This window comes from Lacerta agilis, chromosome 6, assembly GCF_009819535.1.
Source record: "Lacerta agilis isolate rLacAgi1 chromosome 6, rLacAgi1.pri, whole genome shotgun sequence".
Taxonomy (NCBI): Eukaryota; Metazoa; Chordata; class Lepidosauria; order Squamata; family Lacertidae; genus Lacerta; species Lacerta agilis.
The window spans coordinates 35,530,660-35,543,618 of NC_046317.1; the positions used below are offsets into that span (position 1 = coordinate 35,530,660).

Consider the following 12,959-nt stretch of genomic DNA (forward strand, 5'->3'; position numbering starts at 1 on the left):
TTTCAGCTTAATTTAAGAACCTTCTCAGTGATTATTTTTGGTTAATGGTCGACTCAGAGAATAATAGAATTGTAAAGTTGGAAGGGACCATGAGGGTAATCTGGTCTGCAATGCAGGAATCTTTTGCCTAATTTGGGGCTGAGACCCACAACCTTGAGATTAAGAGTCTCATGCTCTACCGACTGAGCTGTCCCTGGCATACCTGTACTAGCACCAGCTTTTCACCGATGTGTTATGGTTAACTTTGAATTCCCTATTTTCAAAACCTAAATTAATGAAATGCTAGCTTTGATAAATGGTATAGGGAAGTAAAAGATGCATTTACCCAAATAAAGTTTGTTTTGTATAGTTTATTCATTTGCAGCAATCAACCATAAGAAAACGCATTGCATTTATCATCACAAAGCAGATGTCAGGGTAGAACTTGGGGAGGGGGGAGGTTGCATCTGTGGGCATCTGAGGAGACTGAGCTTGAACCTGTGGGCTTCTAGATTTTAGTCCTCTCTGTACTACATGTTTGGCTCCCATTCATTTGGAGTGGCTGTGAATCCCTTGTACAACATTTGTGTATTAATACTCTTTGCTAGATTGTATCCAGTGTTACTAACTGGGTTGTATTCAACATTACCTATTCTCAGAGTAAGCCCATTTGTACTAATGGATATGACTACCTTCAGTTGGGTATTTCAATGGGTCTACACTTAGTTGGCCACGACACTGCATCTCTCAAAACTCAAATCAGTCCAGTAGTTACTGAAAAGATGTTGTGCTGGTCTGCTACCATAGCAGGATTTCATAACAAGGCAAGTTTAAATATGCATAGATTTATTTATTATGTCTCAGTTATATATTGCTTTTTGCACCCCGCCCAAGTAGTGGAACAGCACATTAAACTATAATAGAATTAAGATTCAACAAGGCTGGAGAACATGCAGCCATCCAGATGTTGTTGAACTCTCAGTCTCCCATCAGCTCTAGCAGAGGTGCTCTGGCAATAGCTATCATCTCATCTTTGCATCTCACAGTTCCATGGAGGAAGTTTGTACATAGAGCAGTAAGTTACTATATAGACTGAAGTCTGATAACTTTCTTGGTCCCCAGAGGTGAATGGGAGGCACTAATAGTTTGGCTGTGAGTTTCAAGCGCAAAAACGTTGTTAAAGAGTTTGGAATACCCTCATTGTTGGACTACATCAGCTGTCGGTCTTTTTTTTAGAGGCACGTTTTAAGCACCATCTGCCAGGAGTGGTTCCGAATCTCAAGCAGGAAATCCTCCAGCCCTGAAATTGTGGCAGCTTACCTCCAAGAGGTTGAGGCAATTCATCCACAGTTAGAGAATATAATTGTGAACTTGGCTGATGGGAATGGCAACACAGCACTTCATTACAGTGTTTCTCATTCCAACTTTCGGATTGTGAAGCTCCTTTTAGAGACAGGTAAGAATCCCTTAATTGCTTTTTCGGAGCTGAAAATTATGTCCATTTGTTCTGCTTTCAACACTCTCCCTGAAACTGCTTTTTCAATCTCAGTTCTTACGGCCCAACTGGGTACTTGTTTTCTTGTCCCTTAATTGCGATAATCTTCTCTCTGGCTTTCCTGTATTATGCTTTGATCTTGTCCACACTCTGCAGCAAAGGGGGAGCTGGCATTGTGTCCTGATTTACTGCTCTCTGCTTATTTTCCTTTTATATACCATTATTCCTTTTAAAATATCATAGTGATTGACAACAATCATATATAAAACCATATAAAAAATGTAAAATCAGAATTTGGTGATTACAGAAGGATAGCTTCTTAATGGCCGGCATAAGCTTGGCAGTATTCTTGAAGGAGTCCTCTGTTTGAAGGCCTGTTCAAACCAAATTAGGTTGAAAGATAAAGAGCGTTAGAGGAAGGGATAACAGGGGCCTTGAAATTGCCCGTCAACAGTTAGCCCCTAGGTAGCACACTGAGCAGGCACACAGGTCTCACTATGCTGGGATGTGCTGTATTTCCATTTACGTAGTTAGATCTAAATTATGTATGCGTTAGATATATTTACTATATAAAGGGTGAATCAGCCCTCAAATATAGATATGGCTGGCTTCTATTTATTTATTTAGGATGCTTATAGATGCAACCTTCCTCAAAAAGAACTCGGGGTGATGCACATTAAAAAAAATATCTAGGCAAAATGCATCCAAACATTGCTAAAAATGTGTACAAACTAAAAACAACAACACCTACTATAGAAAGTAATTCAAACACAGTTACATGCATTGCTGCTAAGGAAGTAATCTTCTATTTATCAGAGTTACAAAAGTGTTTTCTGTTGACACCTGAAACCCAAAAATTGTGGTAGAAAATGACACACCTCTAAGGCGCGAGAGCATACCAGAGTTAGGCCCTGCAACACAGGCTCTTCTACACATCCCCTCACCCCAAATTTTGGGGGAAACTGTGAAATATTCTATGCTGTAACATTCACAGTAGGCATGACTGTACTTCATAATGGAGGGTTGCTACTTATAAACTGAAATGGGAAGCCAGAGTTCAGCAGTAAAAACTGCATTCTAAACGGTTGGCCTGTTAGGTCAGATGTGAAAGAGTAAAATGTCCTACAAGATTTTTATCCAGTAAACATGCATGTATTTTCCAGCAAGAAGAAAGAAGCTCTTTGATTTCCTGGTTGGCATGACAACCTGTAAAATGTTAGAAGAATGGCATATTATCATATGTGTCTATAAATCAATTGTTGCACTAAGACTTCCAAGCCACCCCAGAATATTGAAACAAGGTTGTTTTGTTCTCTTGGTAGATTCCCCCGGGCAATTATATTCAAAGCTACACATTGAGCTTTAAATACTAACTCATTTCAAGTCTATGAAAGAAGGAAAATAATAGCATGCCCTGGAGTTCTAGCAATGATGCAAACCTTAAGAAAAACCTTGGTACTGTCTGCTCTGCTTGGGCACAACTCTCCAAACAGAGGTCTTTGCCAACCCTGCTGCTTGAGATCTTTTGTTTGGAGAAGCCTGAGACTGAACCTGGGGCTTTGTACATGTGAAGTATGTGCTCTACCATTGAACTTCCTTCTTCCACTTTCTTCCCCATCCTTTAGTCACCTATTTCCTTTTGCGCGCCTACATCTTCCTTTGAAGTTAAGACAGCCAAGGTCTGATGCCAAGGAGTATGAGGAAAACTCTCACAATAAGCCAGACACAATAGCCTTATTCATCAGCCATGGAACCAGGGGCGGGGAATGCTTTTAGCCCCGCCTTGAGGAATTCTTCCAGAAGCAACCGTGCATTGCCCTATGTGTGTGTAGAGCCTCTGCATGAACAGAGGACACCTGCTTGTTCTGGTGTCCTGATAATGCAGAGGCCCCACGCAGGAGCAAGAGCTTGAACACTGTGGTTTCTCTTCAGACAAGTGTGGGTGACGCACATGGCTATTTGAGGAAGAGCAAGCAACATCAATGGCAGCATGAAAGGCACAACCCCACCCCAAGTAATCATGCTAATGCCCTGCATGTGAGCAATCTATGAATAGGGCTAATCAATGTGTATTTCCCTATTTCTCCCAAGTAAGGTAGCCATATGCCTTTCTAGCAAATCCAACACATAGTGTACATATTCAGTACAAGGCATATTCCCCATAACCAAGGTATTTCACGCCTATCCCCTTATAAACTGTCTTGGGTCATATACAGGCCACCAAATTTCTCTAGGGATGAGAGGAAAGTGTTGTTGGGACCAATTTGCACCTTCCGATACTGGCGTAGGGATCTTTCCTGATGCAGTATCAGTAAAGTATTGGTGAAATTGGTTCATGAGGGGCCCAATGACCTCCCCCCCCCCAGTGTTGTCAGTGAATGTAGAATGGACCTTGTTCTGGTGTGATAGTGAGCTGAATCGAGGAGCCCCTGATTTTGCCGCTCATCCCATTTGAGCTTTTGAGTCTGTCCCCTTAAACTGTCCAAAGAAGTCAAAAGCTGAAGTGAGTGGAATGATCATTATTCCAGCATAACGAATTGTGCAAATGGGGTAGTGCTTACAGAAGGCATGCATGGTCCTGACTATATTCCGAGAAGCTCTAGAAAATGCAAGGAGTGTGTTCCCTTCTGTCACCGTAACTTCTCTATTTTTTGTTTCCAGAGTCTTTGCCCTAACAGGAAGCTTGCGTAGCTCTGGAAAATACATCCCTCCGAATTTAAAATTCAGTGTGTTAAAGCCTAAGGAACATGAATCAAAGTCTTGGTCTTCACAGTTATCTGTACAATCTGTTGCTGATTGTCTTTTTAAAAAAACAGATTTGTGATAAACATTTACGTGTTTAATGTACGCATTTACATGGGAGTAAATACCAGTGAAAACAATGGGGCATACTTCTAAGTAGACACATATAGGATTGCACTGTAAGGCACTGTCTATGGTAACATTTTGCCAGCCCGGCGTCCTCCAAATGCTTTGGAGGACAGCTCTCATCAGCCCTAGCCAGCTAATTTCCATTCATTGTGGAGCTAATTGTAATCTGGAGGATTACACGTTGGTGAAGGCTGATCTCTGAGATACAAGTAAATTAAATAAGAATATTGCTTCACGTGTCTTGTGCTTCATTGACTCCTGGTAGATATGGATAGATGAAAAATGTTGCCTCTTGTTTAGGTGTCTGTGATGTGGACCATCAAAACAAAGCTGGGTATACAGCAGTAATGATCACACCACTTGCATCAGCAGAAACCGATGAAGAAATGGACGTGGTCACGAAGCTCTTGAAAGAAGGCAATGTTAATATACGGGCAAGTCAGGTATGCTGAAATGTGTCACTACATTTTGTTTTGAGTTACAGATACCAAAAGGCTTTTTTAAAAATAAAGTGATCATGGGTATCTGGACACATAAAACGTTAATTTCACGCTATCATGCTGAAATGTCAGTCTTTGCTTACATGATCAAGATGCCACAATATTTGTAATAGTACATAAGAATGTAAGCAGAGCCTGCTGGATCAGACCAGTGACTGATGCAGTCCAGCATCCTCATCTCACGGTGGTTGAACATTTGCCTGTGGGAAACCAGCAAGCAGGATTCGAGCACAACAGAACGTTCTCCTCCCGTGGTTTCCAGCATCTGATCAGAAGCATTGTTGCCTCCAATTGTGGAGGCAAGCATAGTCATCATGGCTAGTATGCATGTATTTGATTTACATACAGTCCTTCATCATAAGATCTCAGTAGCCATTGGTATCCCTGTCCTCCATGAATTCATCTAATCCTCTTTTCCAGACCTCTGCTTACCCTCAAAATCTGCTTCAGAAGGTTGGTGCTGTAAACAAGGTCTCCTGTATCAGACTTGGCTAAATTATTTTGCTCATATCTACAGACCAACTAAATTTCACCAGCTTATCTTACATTGCTATCTTAGAGTTGCTACATATATTTATCAGCAGGGAGATTATGAGCTTTTTTTCTAATCCTTTCCCTTCCCATAATTAGACAAAATGGCAGCCACACTCTGAAGCTTCATCAGAGATTGGGCAACACAAAAAATAGCTTTGAGAGAATGAAGAGATGGAATTACAACATTTACTAAAGAATCGGAGTGCACCATGTTTTCATGTCTTTGCCATCTTGGACCATTTTTCTCCTTAAAGAATGGGCTACAAATATTGGTGATTTTCTTCACTGAGAGAATAAGAAATAGTATACAAAGACTAATTTTCTCTCTCTATTGCTTCTGATTTTTTCTAGGGAGGCCAGACTGCCTTAATTCTGGGAGTGAGCCATGATAGAGAAGATATGGTGAAAGCCTTGTTGTCATGTGGCGCTGATGTAAACCTTCAGGATGATGCTGGTTTGTCACCACTGATGGTTGCTTCTCAGTATGGCAACATCGAAATTGTGAAGCTTCTCTTGACCCATCCAAGCTGTGATGCTGCATTGATTGACAAGGTGAGAGAAATAAACGCTTGCCAAATTATAAGGACCCGCAATATCAAACCATGTTAAAACTAAGCTTGCTGTTAAATACTATCTCAAATAGGTTTTAACATAAAATTTAACGTAAAATTTAACATAATTTAACATAAAATTTGGGAACCAATAATTAGGTTTTCCCCCCTGAAATTGCTATCAATCTTATTGTTTCTTCTGACAGAGCTGCTCTTGACCTGACTGTCAGAGCTGTACAAGGGTCCTTGTTAAACAGTGTAGTTCCTAACCTAACTTTTGCTCATTGTCACACAGCATTGAGTTTTTTTAGATGTAGCGTGCATGCACAGGCCAACAGTATGTGCTTCTGTAAGAATACAGATCCCATGGTGCAGTACAACAGTGAGCAAAAAGTGCTTGAGAACAATGTATGTAGTGACTGTTGACTACAAAACTCATGATAAAACAAGACTGATGTACAGGGACGCATGCTCTGGTCTGGGAAAACAAATTTCAAGGTGAAATTTAAGGTAAAGGTAAAGGGACCCCTGACCATCAGGTCCAGTCGTGTCCGACTCTGGGGTTGCAGCGCTCATCTTGCTCTATAGGCTGAGGGAGCCGACGTTTGTCCGCAGACAGCTTCCGGGTCATGTGGCCAGCATGACTAAGCCGCTTCTGGCAAACCAGAGGTGAAATTTACCGCTCCTTAAAAGGCAAATGAGATTCCTGTCTCATTTTCCTTATAAATTGAGCAAAGGTTAACAGGCTGCTGCTTCACACACAGGCAGAGGTTTACTGATGGAGGACCTAGTTTTGAATGATACCATTTATTATGATTGGCCGAGCTGTGCACTTTTCTACAGGTCAACCAGTTAAGTTGCTATTGGGACTGGATCTCTTGGGATTCATAAGCCTGTGCCCACCTTTCCTCCTACCCTTGCCAATAGCATTCCAGTTTTTGCCACCCACTCTTAAAACCTAACCTCGTGAGCTGTTGCTAGCTGCTGCTTCCTTGCAGGGCTGTGAAAGAAAATACCTCTGTCAATGATTGGCCTATTTTTAGCCAAGATAGATGTATTCTGTTTGCCACAACTCTTGGGCACAGAGCTGAGGATACAGCAAATTGTATCCAAACTGGATAGAGCAATTTTAGATCAATCTTAATTAAGGCAAGTAGCAATATGGCATAAACATATTATTTTCAACTTAAGGGGTGTGAGATGGGCTTCAAATGGCTCTAGGGGTTCTTTGGATTCTTCAAGACTCAAGCTGGGATTCTCCTTTTACCCACTATCCATTAATACGCTACTAAACATTGAGGTCTCAGTTTTGAGAAGAGTCAATTTGCGTTAGTTTTCAGCTTGCCCTATGTATGATTTACACAGGCCAACTTGTGGTTATACAGCAAGTTGGTTTGGTTGACCTCCCTGACCCAATTGGTTTGTATGCCCTTTCAACAAAAGAAGTGGCCTGTTTAAGATTTATTTTGCGTGTACTGGTCTCCCTTCTACTTCTGCAACATGGCCACAGTTCTCCTGTTGTTACTACTTCTTAACAGCCACTTCTTTAAATTAGTGTAGGCTTAAAAAAGAACACTTTGGTCATTTGAGGAAGTTTTTGATAAATACTAACAGCAACAGATAGGCTCTCCATTCCTGTATTTCTGCAGGGCTTTCAGAACTTCCATTGTCTCTGAAATTCTATGGCTTAGCAAGAATTTGAATCAAAGTTTAGATCAGTGCGGATCAGTCTGGCTTTCACTTCCTTCTGTATTATAGGGGGTGGCTGCCCTGCCATGTTAATAAAATCCAACTAGGAATTTAGGCTTTTTTAATGTTTAGATTGGGGGTGGAGAACCTATGTCCCTGCAGATGTTGACTGCAGTTTCCATCAACCTGACCAAGCATGCCCAGTTGGCCATAGGTTCTTCACCTGACCTCTAGATTCTTAGGGAAGTGTCAGTAAAAACCTACCAAGCTGATCTCTAGGTAATTTATCCTGAGTTGATCTGATGTGGCGTGAATTCGAATCATATGAAAAGTACCCCAGGTAGACTAAATCTGCAGCCGTTTGTCTCTTTCCATTGTTTAGTTTACATCACAGGAAGAAAGGTTTACTTATGCTGGCAGAAACTAGAGAAAATGCTATAATTAATTGGATCCAGATGTGTCCCATCAAGCTTTGCCTCACAGTGAAACGGCCTGGTATTTAAGCAGAATTTCCAAGCCAAACAACTCTTGAGGCAGGGCTGTGACTTACAATAAGCTTTTAACTGCATGTACACTGATGCAACTGGAGACCATCAACATCATGTTGATTCCACATGAAATTTAGTGCTAATATGCTATTATAAAGGACTTGCTCTGTTAATGAGCAATTCACTCTGCTGTACTGTTAGAAGACCCGGGGATTTTCGTATTTGGTTTTTGTTTGTTTTCTGCAAAATGAGACTTGCTTTGTGTTCTGTCTGCCAAAAAGTGGGGTCAATAAAGTGAAATGTGATTGTTTGCAATACTTCAAATACCTAATCCGGAAGGCTGTCATTGAAAGATGCTGATTCATAATTGCTACAAAATCTCATCCAATGGGCTGGGAGTCTTTATGTCAAAGTCTGCCATTGTTGGCATCCGTCTGTCTCAGGAGACAATGGAGTGCACCTCTAGAGGTGAAGTCAAACTACTGGAGAATCACAGCACCTGCTGTGGCTGCAGAGAGCAATAAATCTTAATTGCTGCTTTCCACATTGTTTTTGCTACATTAGCAGCACCAAAGTGACCTCTCTGGGTGCAAGCCTGGGCAGTGTGTAGGCCATAGCTTAGAAAAAATAATGTGCTTGCTCCTTCGGAGAAGGTGCTCTGTTATAAATGTGGGTGGTGGTTTCTTTTCTTCTTTATTTAACAGCATGTACAGCTTTAGACTTAACGCATTTTTCTGTGTATAAGACGCTCCCTATTTTGGGGGACTAAATTTAAAGAAAATGAGGGGAGGTGCCCAAAGTTGTTGAGCTTTTTAAAGGGGGAATTGCACGCGCGCCATCACCCCAGCAGGACCATTGCTGGGGGTTGGCAAAGTGGGCAGCGGCTCCCCCCATGCCACTGTGGGCGGGAAGCTCCCTAGAGCACGGGTGCCAACCAGCTGGCTGGCAGCTTCTCCTCCATGCCGCTGTGAGAAACGCTCCCTAGAGTGTGTGCTTCCCGCAGCTGCATGGGGGGGGGGAGTTGTGCACCCGCTAACCACATGGCTGGCAACCCGCAGCTCTCCCCCCTTCTCGCCACTATCTGCGTATAGGACAACCTGTTTTTTGACATAATTGTTGAGTCAAAAAAACTTTGTCTAATACATGGGAAAATATGGTAAGTCTAAACATAGGGTGCTGGCATAATAATAATCTCCTTTTTCTCTCTCCTTCATGTAGGCTGGTAATTCTGCTTTGTCCATAGCTTTGAAATCTGCCCACATGGAAATTGCAGAGTTCCTTCGGAGCCACATACAGCACAGTCGGTCTCTGAATACATAAAGTGATGAATGGGAAACCGATAACAAAAGACTCATTATTTTACCCAGCTCTGTAACCAATTTATATGCCCATGATCATAGCTGATAACTGCTGATTTCTCTACTTATGGAAAGGCGGAACTATGTCAGCTATTTGCATACATTTCTAAAGAATGAGTCACTCCCTTAAACCTGCTTTTATAGCCTTAACCTCTGACCAGTGGCACAAATAATGGTTAGATTATTTCATTGCCTTTTCTTAATAGTAATTACTTCCACAAGTCAAGTTGTCTTGTCTCTTCTTCAGCAGCAGCTGCTTTGAGCTTACCTTTTTTGTTTTGTTTCTCAAAGCGTGAATAACTACAGGGAAGCAACTAGGTTGGCCCTGGGCATAGTTTTAAATTTTCGAAGACCAAGGACATAAGGATAATGTGCTTTCAGATATGACACCACCACACCATAGCTGCCCAGGTTCAGTGAAGGTACAAGTAATATGGAGCAATTCTGAGATACTTTAAATATATTGATAGCCTGATGCTGTGTCAACTTGTACTAACTTCAAATATACTCTCTGTACCTTGTGAATAAGGTAACACTAGGAAGCCTTCCTTCCTGCCCAGTAAATCTTCCTCTGATTCACTTATTTTTGTTCTAAGCCTGTTGCTGCTGCACAGCCCATTGACTGCTCTGTAAGAAAGTACCAGTCTCCCCCAACTGCATCAGAGCATCACATCAGGGACAATTCCGAGTGCAGTAGCACTGATGGTTGCTGTTGGGCTAAGGCTATGGTTTGGGCCTGATCCCAGTACAAGGGCACAAATTAGTACCAATTCTTAGTACCTCAGCAGTTATTACAAGAGACATTAGTTTGGATGTGTTTGTCAAAAGGGCTTGGATCCTACCACAGCAGAACTTGAGAGTTGAGACTCAACAGATCCCCATTGCATGAGCAGAACTTCATCTACAGAACTTTGGATCCAACCATGCTGTTGCCATCACACCATGCTTTTCCAGGAATGCCTCATTCTATGCGATATGTGACCTTGTATCACCGCCCTATCTGTTTCTCCCTGTCGCCCACCACTACGGATAGCAGATGTTCTGAGACAAAGAAGAAGAAATGCACAGCATGACAGCGTCACGTATAGGGTAAAACTAGACATTACTGAGGAGAAAGGAAACAAAGATATGGAGTTAAAGAATACTTGATTGTCATTGATTTGGCATTGGTATCACATCTTTGAGTTGGGCTGTGAAAACAGATACTACTTTTCAAATGAAAGTCCAGCATATCTCTCTTTAAGCACATGATGTTTCCAGTTTGTCTATAAGCACAGCAGTAAAGCAATACTTTTTGGGGTTAACTTTAGATAATGAATGTTGTTTGTAACCAGCTATCTTAACGCATGTCTCAGTTAACTTGTAAGTTGTACTGTGCTATTTATTACTATTGATTTCTATAAGTACCGGCAGTCAACATTTACTCAGCATACAGCTACAAATATAGATTATATACAATATATATATCTTGGTTGTGTTTGGTTTCTATGGCTCTGATGCAAGAAGTCATAGCTAATTATTTACAGAAATAGTTGAATGTATTAGATCCAAACACACACACACATCCTGTATATTCACAAAGCACAACCATCTTGTTTTTTATCCCTTTGGAATTATCATATATATGGCTTTCCTACATTTTTTAAATTGAATTTGAATTAACCAGCCAAGAGAAAGCTTTGAAGTATATTTCTCACTGTAAGTTTGGGCACAATTAAGATAGTGTGCTTTTTCATTTTCTAACCAAGCTAAGTATGTAGAACAAAATGACTTGATCATAAACTTCCTCATGAGAATTATTATTGTTTGAGATATTTTCATAATTAGGTTCTGTAGAGCTATTTCTGATTATGGCTTCATATGGAAGGTGCCTTTTGGGCAAACATCTGTTCTCATCCGTTTCATCAGGCTAAAATGCTGGAAATCCCAAACTTGGTAGATTGAAATCTGTTGTACTAATTTATCTGCCATATTGTTTCATTTATTGAGTAACCTTCCACCCACAGGGTAGGCAGAGTTCTTCTGTGGGCTCTGGCACCCTTCCAGAACTCACTACAATGCACACATATGAAGATCTCGCTCAAATTCCCATTGCTCAACCACAATGAATAACAAAAATACCTTCCATAATCCAGAAATGGTCAACCAGTTCCTCATTTCCAGTGGAGCCTCCTCTTTTGAACAGCAGCTTTGTCAAAGTGATAATTTAAAGTTCATCCTCATTAACTGCTGTAATATGCATCTGCTTAGCTTCTCTGCCTCAAATTTATCCTGCAAATGTTATGCTGGAAACTAGTTAAACTGGGGTGCATGCATATCAGATCACTCTTGCTTAACTATTTGGGCTGTCTCTGCTATGAGCAATGTTTTGCAATGACCCATCATTTTAAGCAAATAAATGGAACTGTAAAAAAGCAGTCTTCTATGCTGCATGATGAACTACGTTTGAAAATTGGGTGTGTTATGTTAACAGTGTGGGATGAAACATAGGGTTCCTTTCTGCAAAGAAGAAAGTTCACAGAGCTCTCAGTGCATGCACACATTTCTTTAGGGCGAAGCTAAAGAAAATTTCATGATGTGGTCATAGCAAGTGCAGGAAGCATTAGGGATTCTCTGAGGACAAAAAGGCAGCACTGAGGAGCTTCCCTCAGCACTATTTCCCTGATCAAATTGGCAGTTTTGAATGATTAAACCAAATGCAGTGGTCCTGATCATTGATCTCTTGCGTCATGATTAATTTGGCCCCATAACAACACCATTTATGGTACTCATTGGCTGGGTCCAGATATAATGGGAAATTATGGTTTCCCATTATGTGCATGTGTTGTAGCAATCACAACCTCGGCTTTGTGTGCTCGTCCCTCATCTCTCACATACCAGAAGAGGAGCTACTTCTTATTTTAAAGTAAACATTGTTCCCTGTGACATTCAAACCCAGAGAACTGCAAAGGCTTTTTAATACTATGTTTAGTGAGAGCAATTCAGAATCAAGCTATACTTTCAGAGAGTGGCTTGTTTTCAAACTATCTTTTCAACAAACCCATAACCTGTATTAGGTTTCCTTATTAACAGATCTGAAATTTGACAAATCATAGTTTCCCAGGTTTGAACATCACAACAAACAATGATTAGGATAAAACTGTAAGTGGCGGCTCCTCTGCCAGGTGAAAGGGGAGATGGGAAAAGTTGAAACCCCAAGACTTAGCCTTGCAGGACATTACTTGCAAACCCAACCAGTATTACATATTCGACATGTACCTAGTAATTCTATCCAACTTTTAAAAAACGAATACTTTCATAATAGGGCCTCTATTTTTCTCTGTCATGACATAAGCTCTCTTGGCATGGTGGTCATAAATGCAACAAAGCTACACTTGTTCGATTCTGCATGCATGCACCTGTTAAGGCACAGCTTTTGTAAGAAAATAGGCAGCAATTTATTCTTAGCAATGGGATGGAGAGGGGATGCTGCAAAGTGAGACACATCACATTTG

At 41.0% G+C, this 12,959-nt stretch overlaps 1 protein-coding gene and 1 long non-coding RNA gene across 5 annotated transcripts in view; both read left to right on the forward strand.

The window, feature by feature from the left end:
* The window catches only part of KANK4 (KN motif and ankyrin repeat domains 4), a 40,211-nt gene extending 28,334 nt beyond the window's left edge, over positions 1-11,877 (forward strand). For all 4 annotated transcript variants that reach the window (XM_033151931.1, XM_033151933.1, XM_033151932.1 and 1 more), the window contains exons 7-10: positions 1,216-1,435; positions 4,646-4,788; positions 5,731-5,931; positions 9,326-11,877. In XM_033151931.1, coding sequence (XP_033007822.1) covers positions 1,216-1,435; positions 4,646-4,788; positions 5,731-5,931; positions 9,326-9,427 — 666 coding nt within the window. In that variant the 3' untranslated portion in view covers positions 9,428-11,877. The remainder of the gene's footprint in view (positions 1-1,215; positions 1,436-4,645; positions 4,789-5,730; positions 5,932-9,325) is intronic.
* On the forward strand, positions 6,172-8,424 carry LOC117048288. Its single transcript, XR_004426823.1, has 2 exons — positions 6,172-6,428; positions 6,600-8,424. It is a non-coding gene; the product is annotated as an uncharacterized LOC117048288 (long non-coding RNA).
* Positions 11,878-12,959: the final 1,082 nt, after the last annotated feature.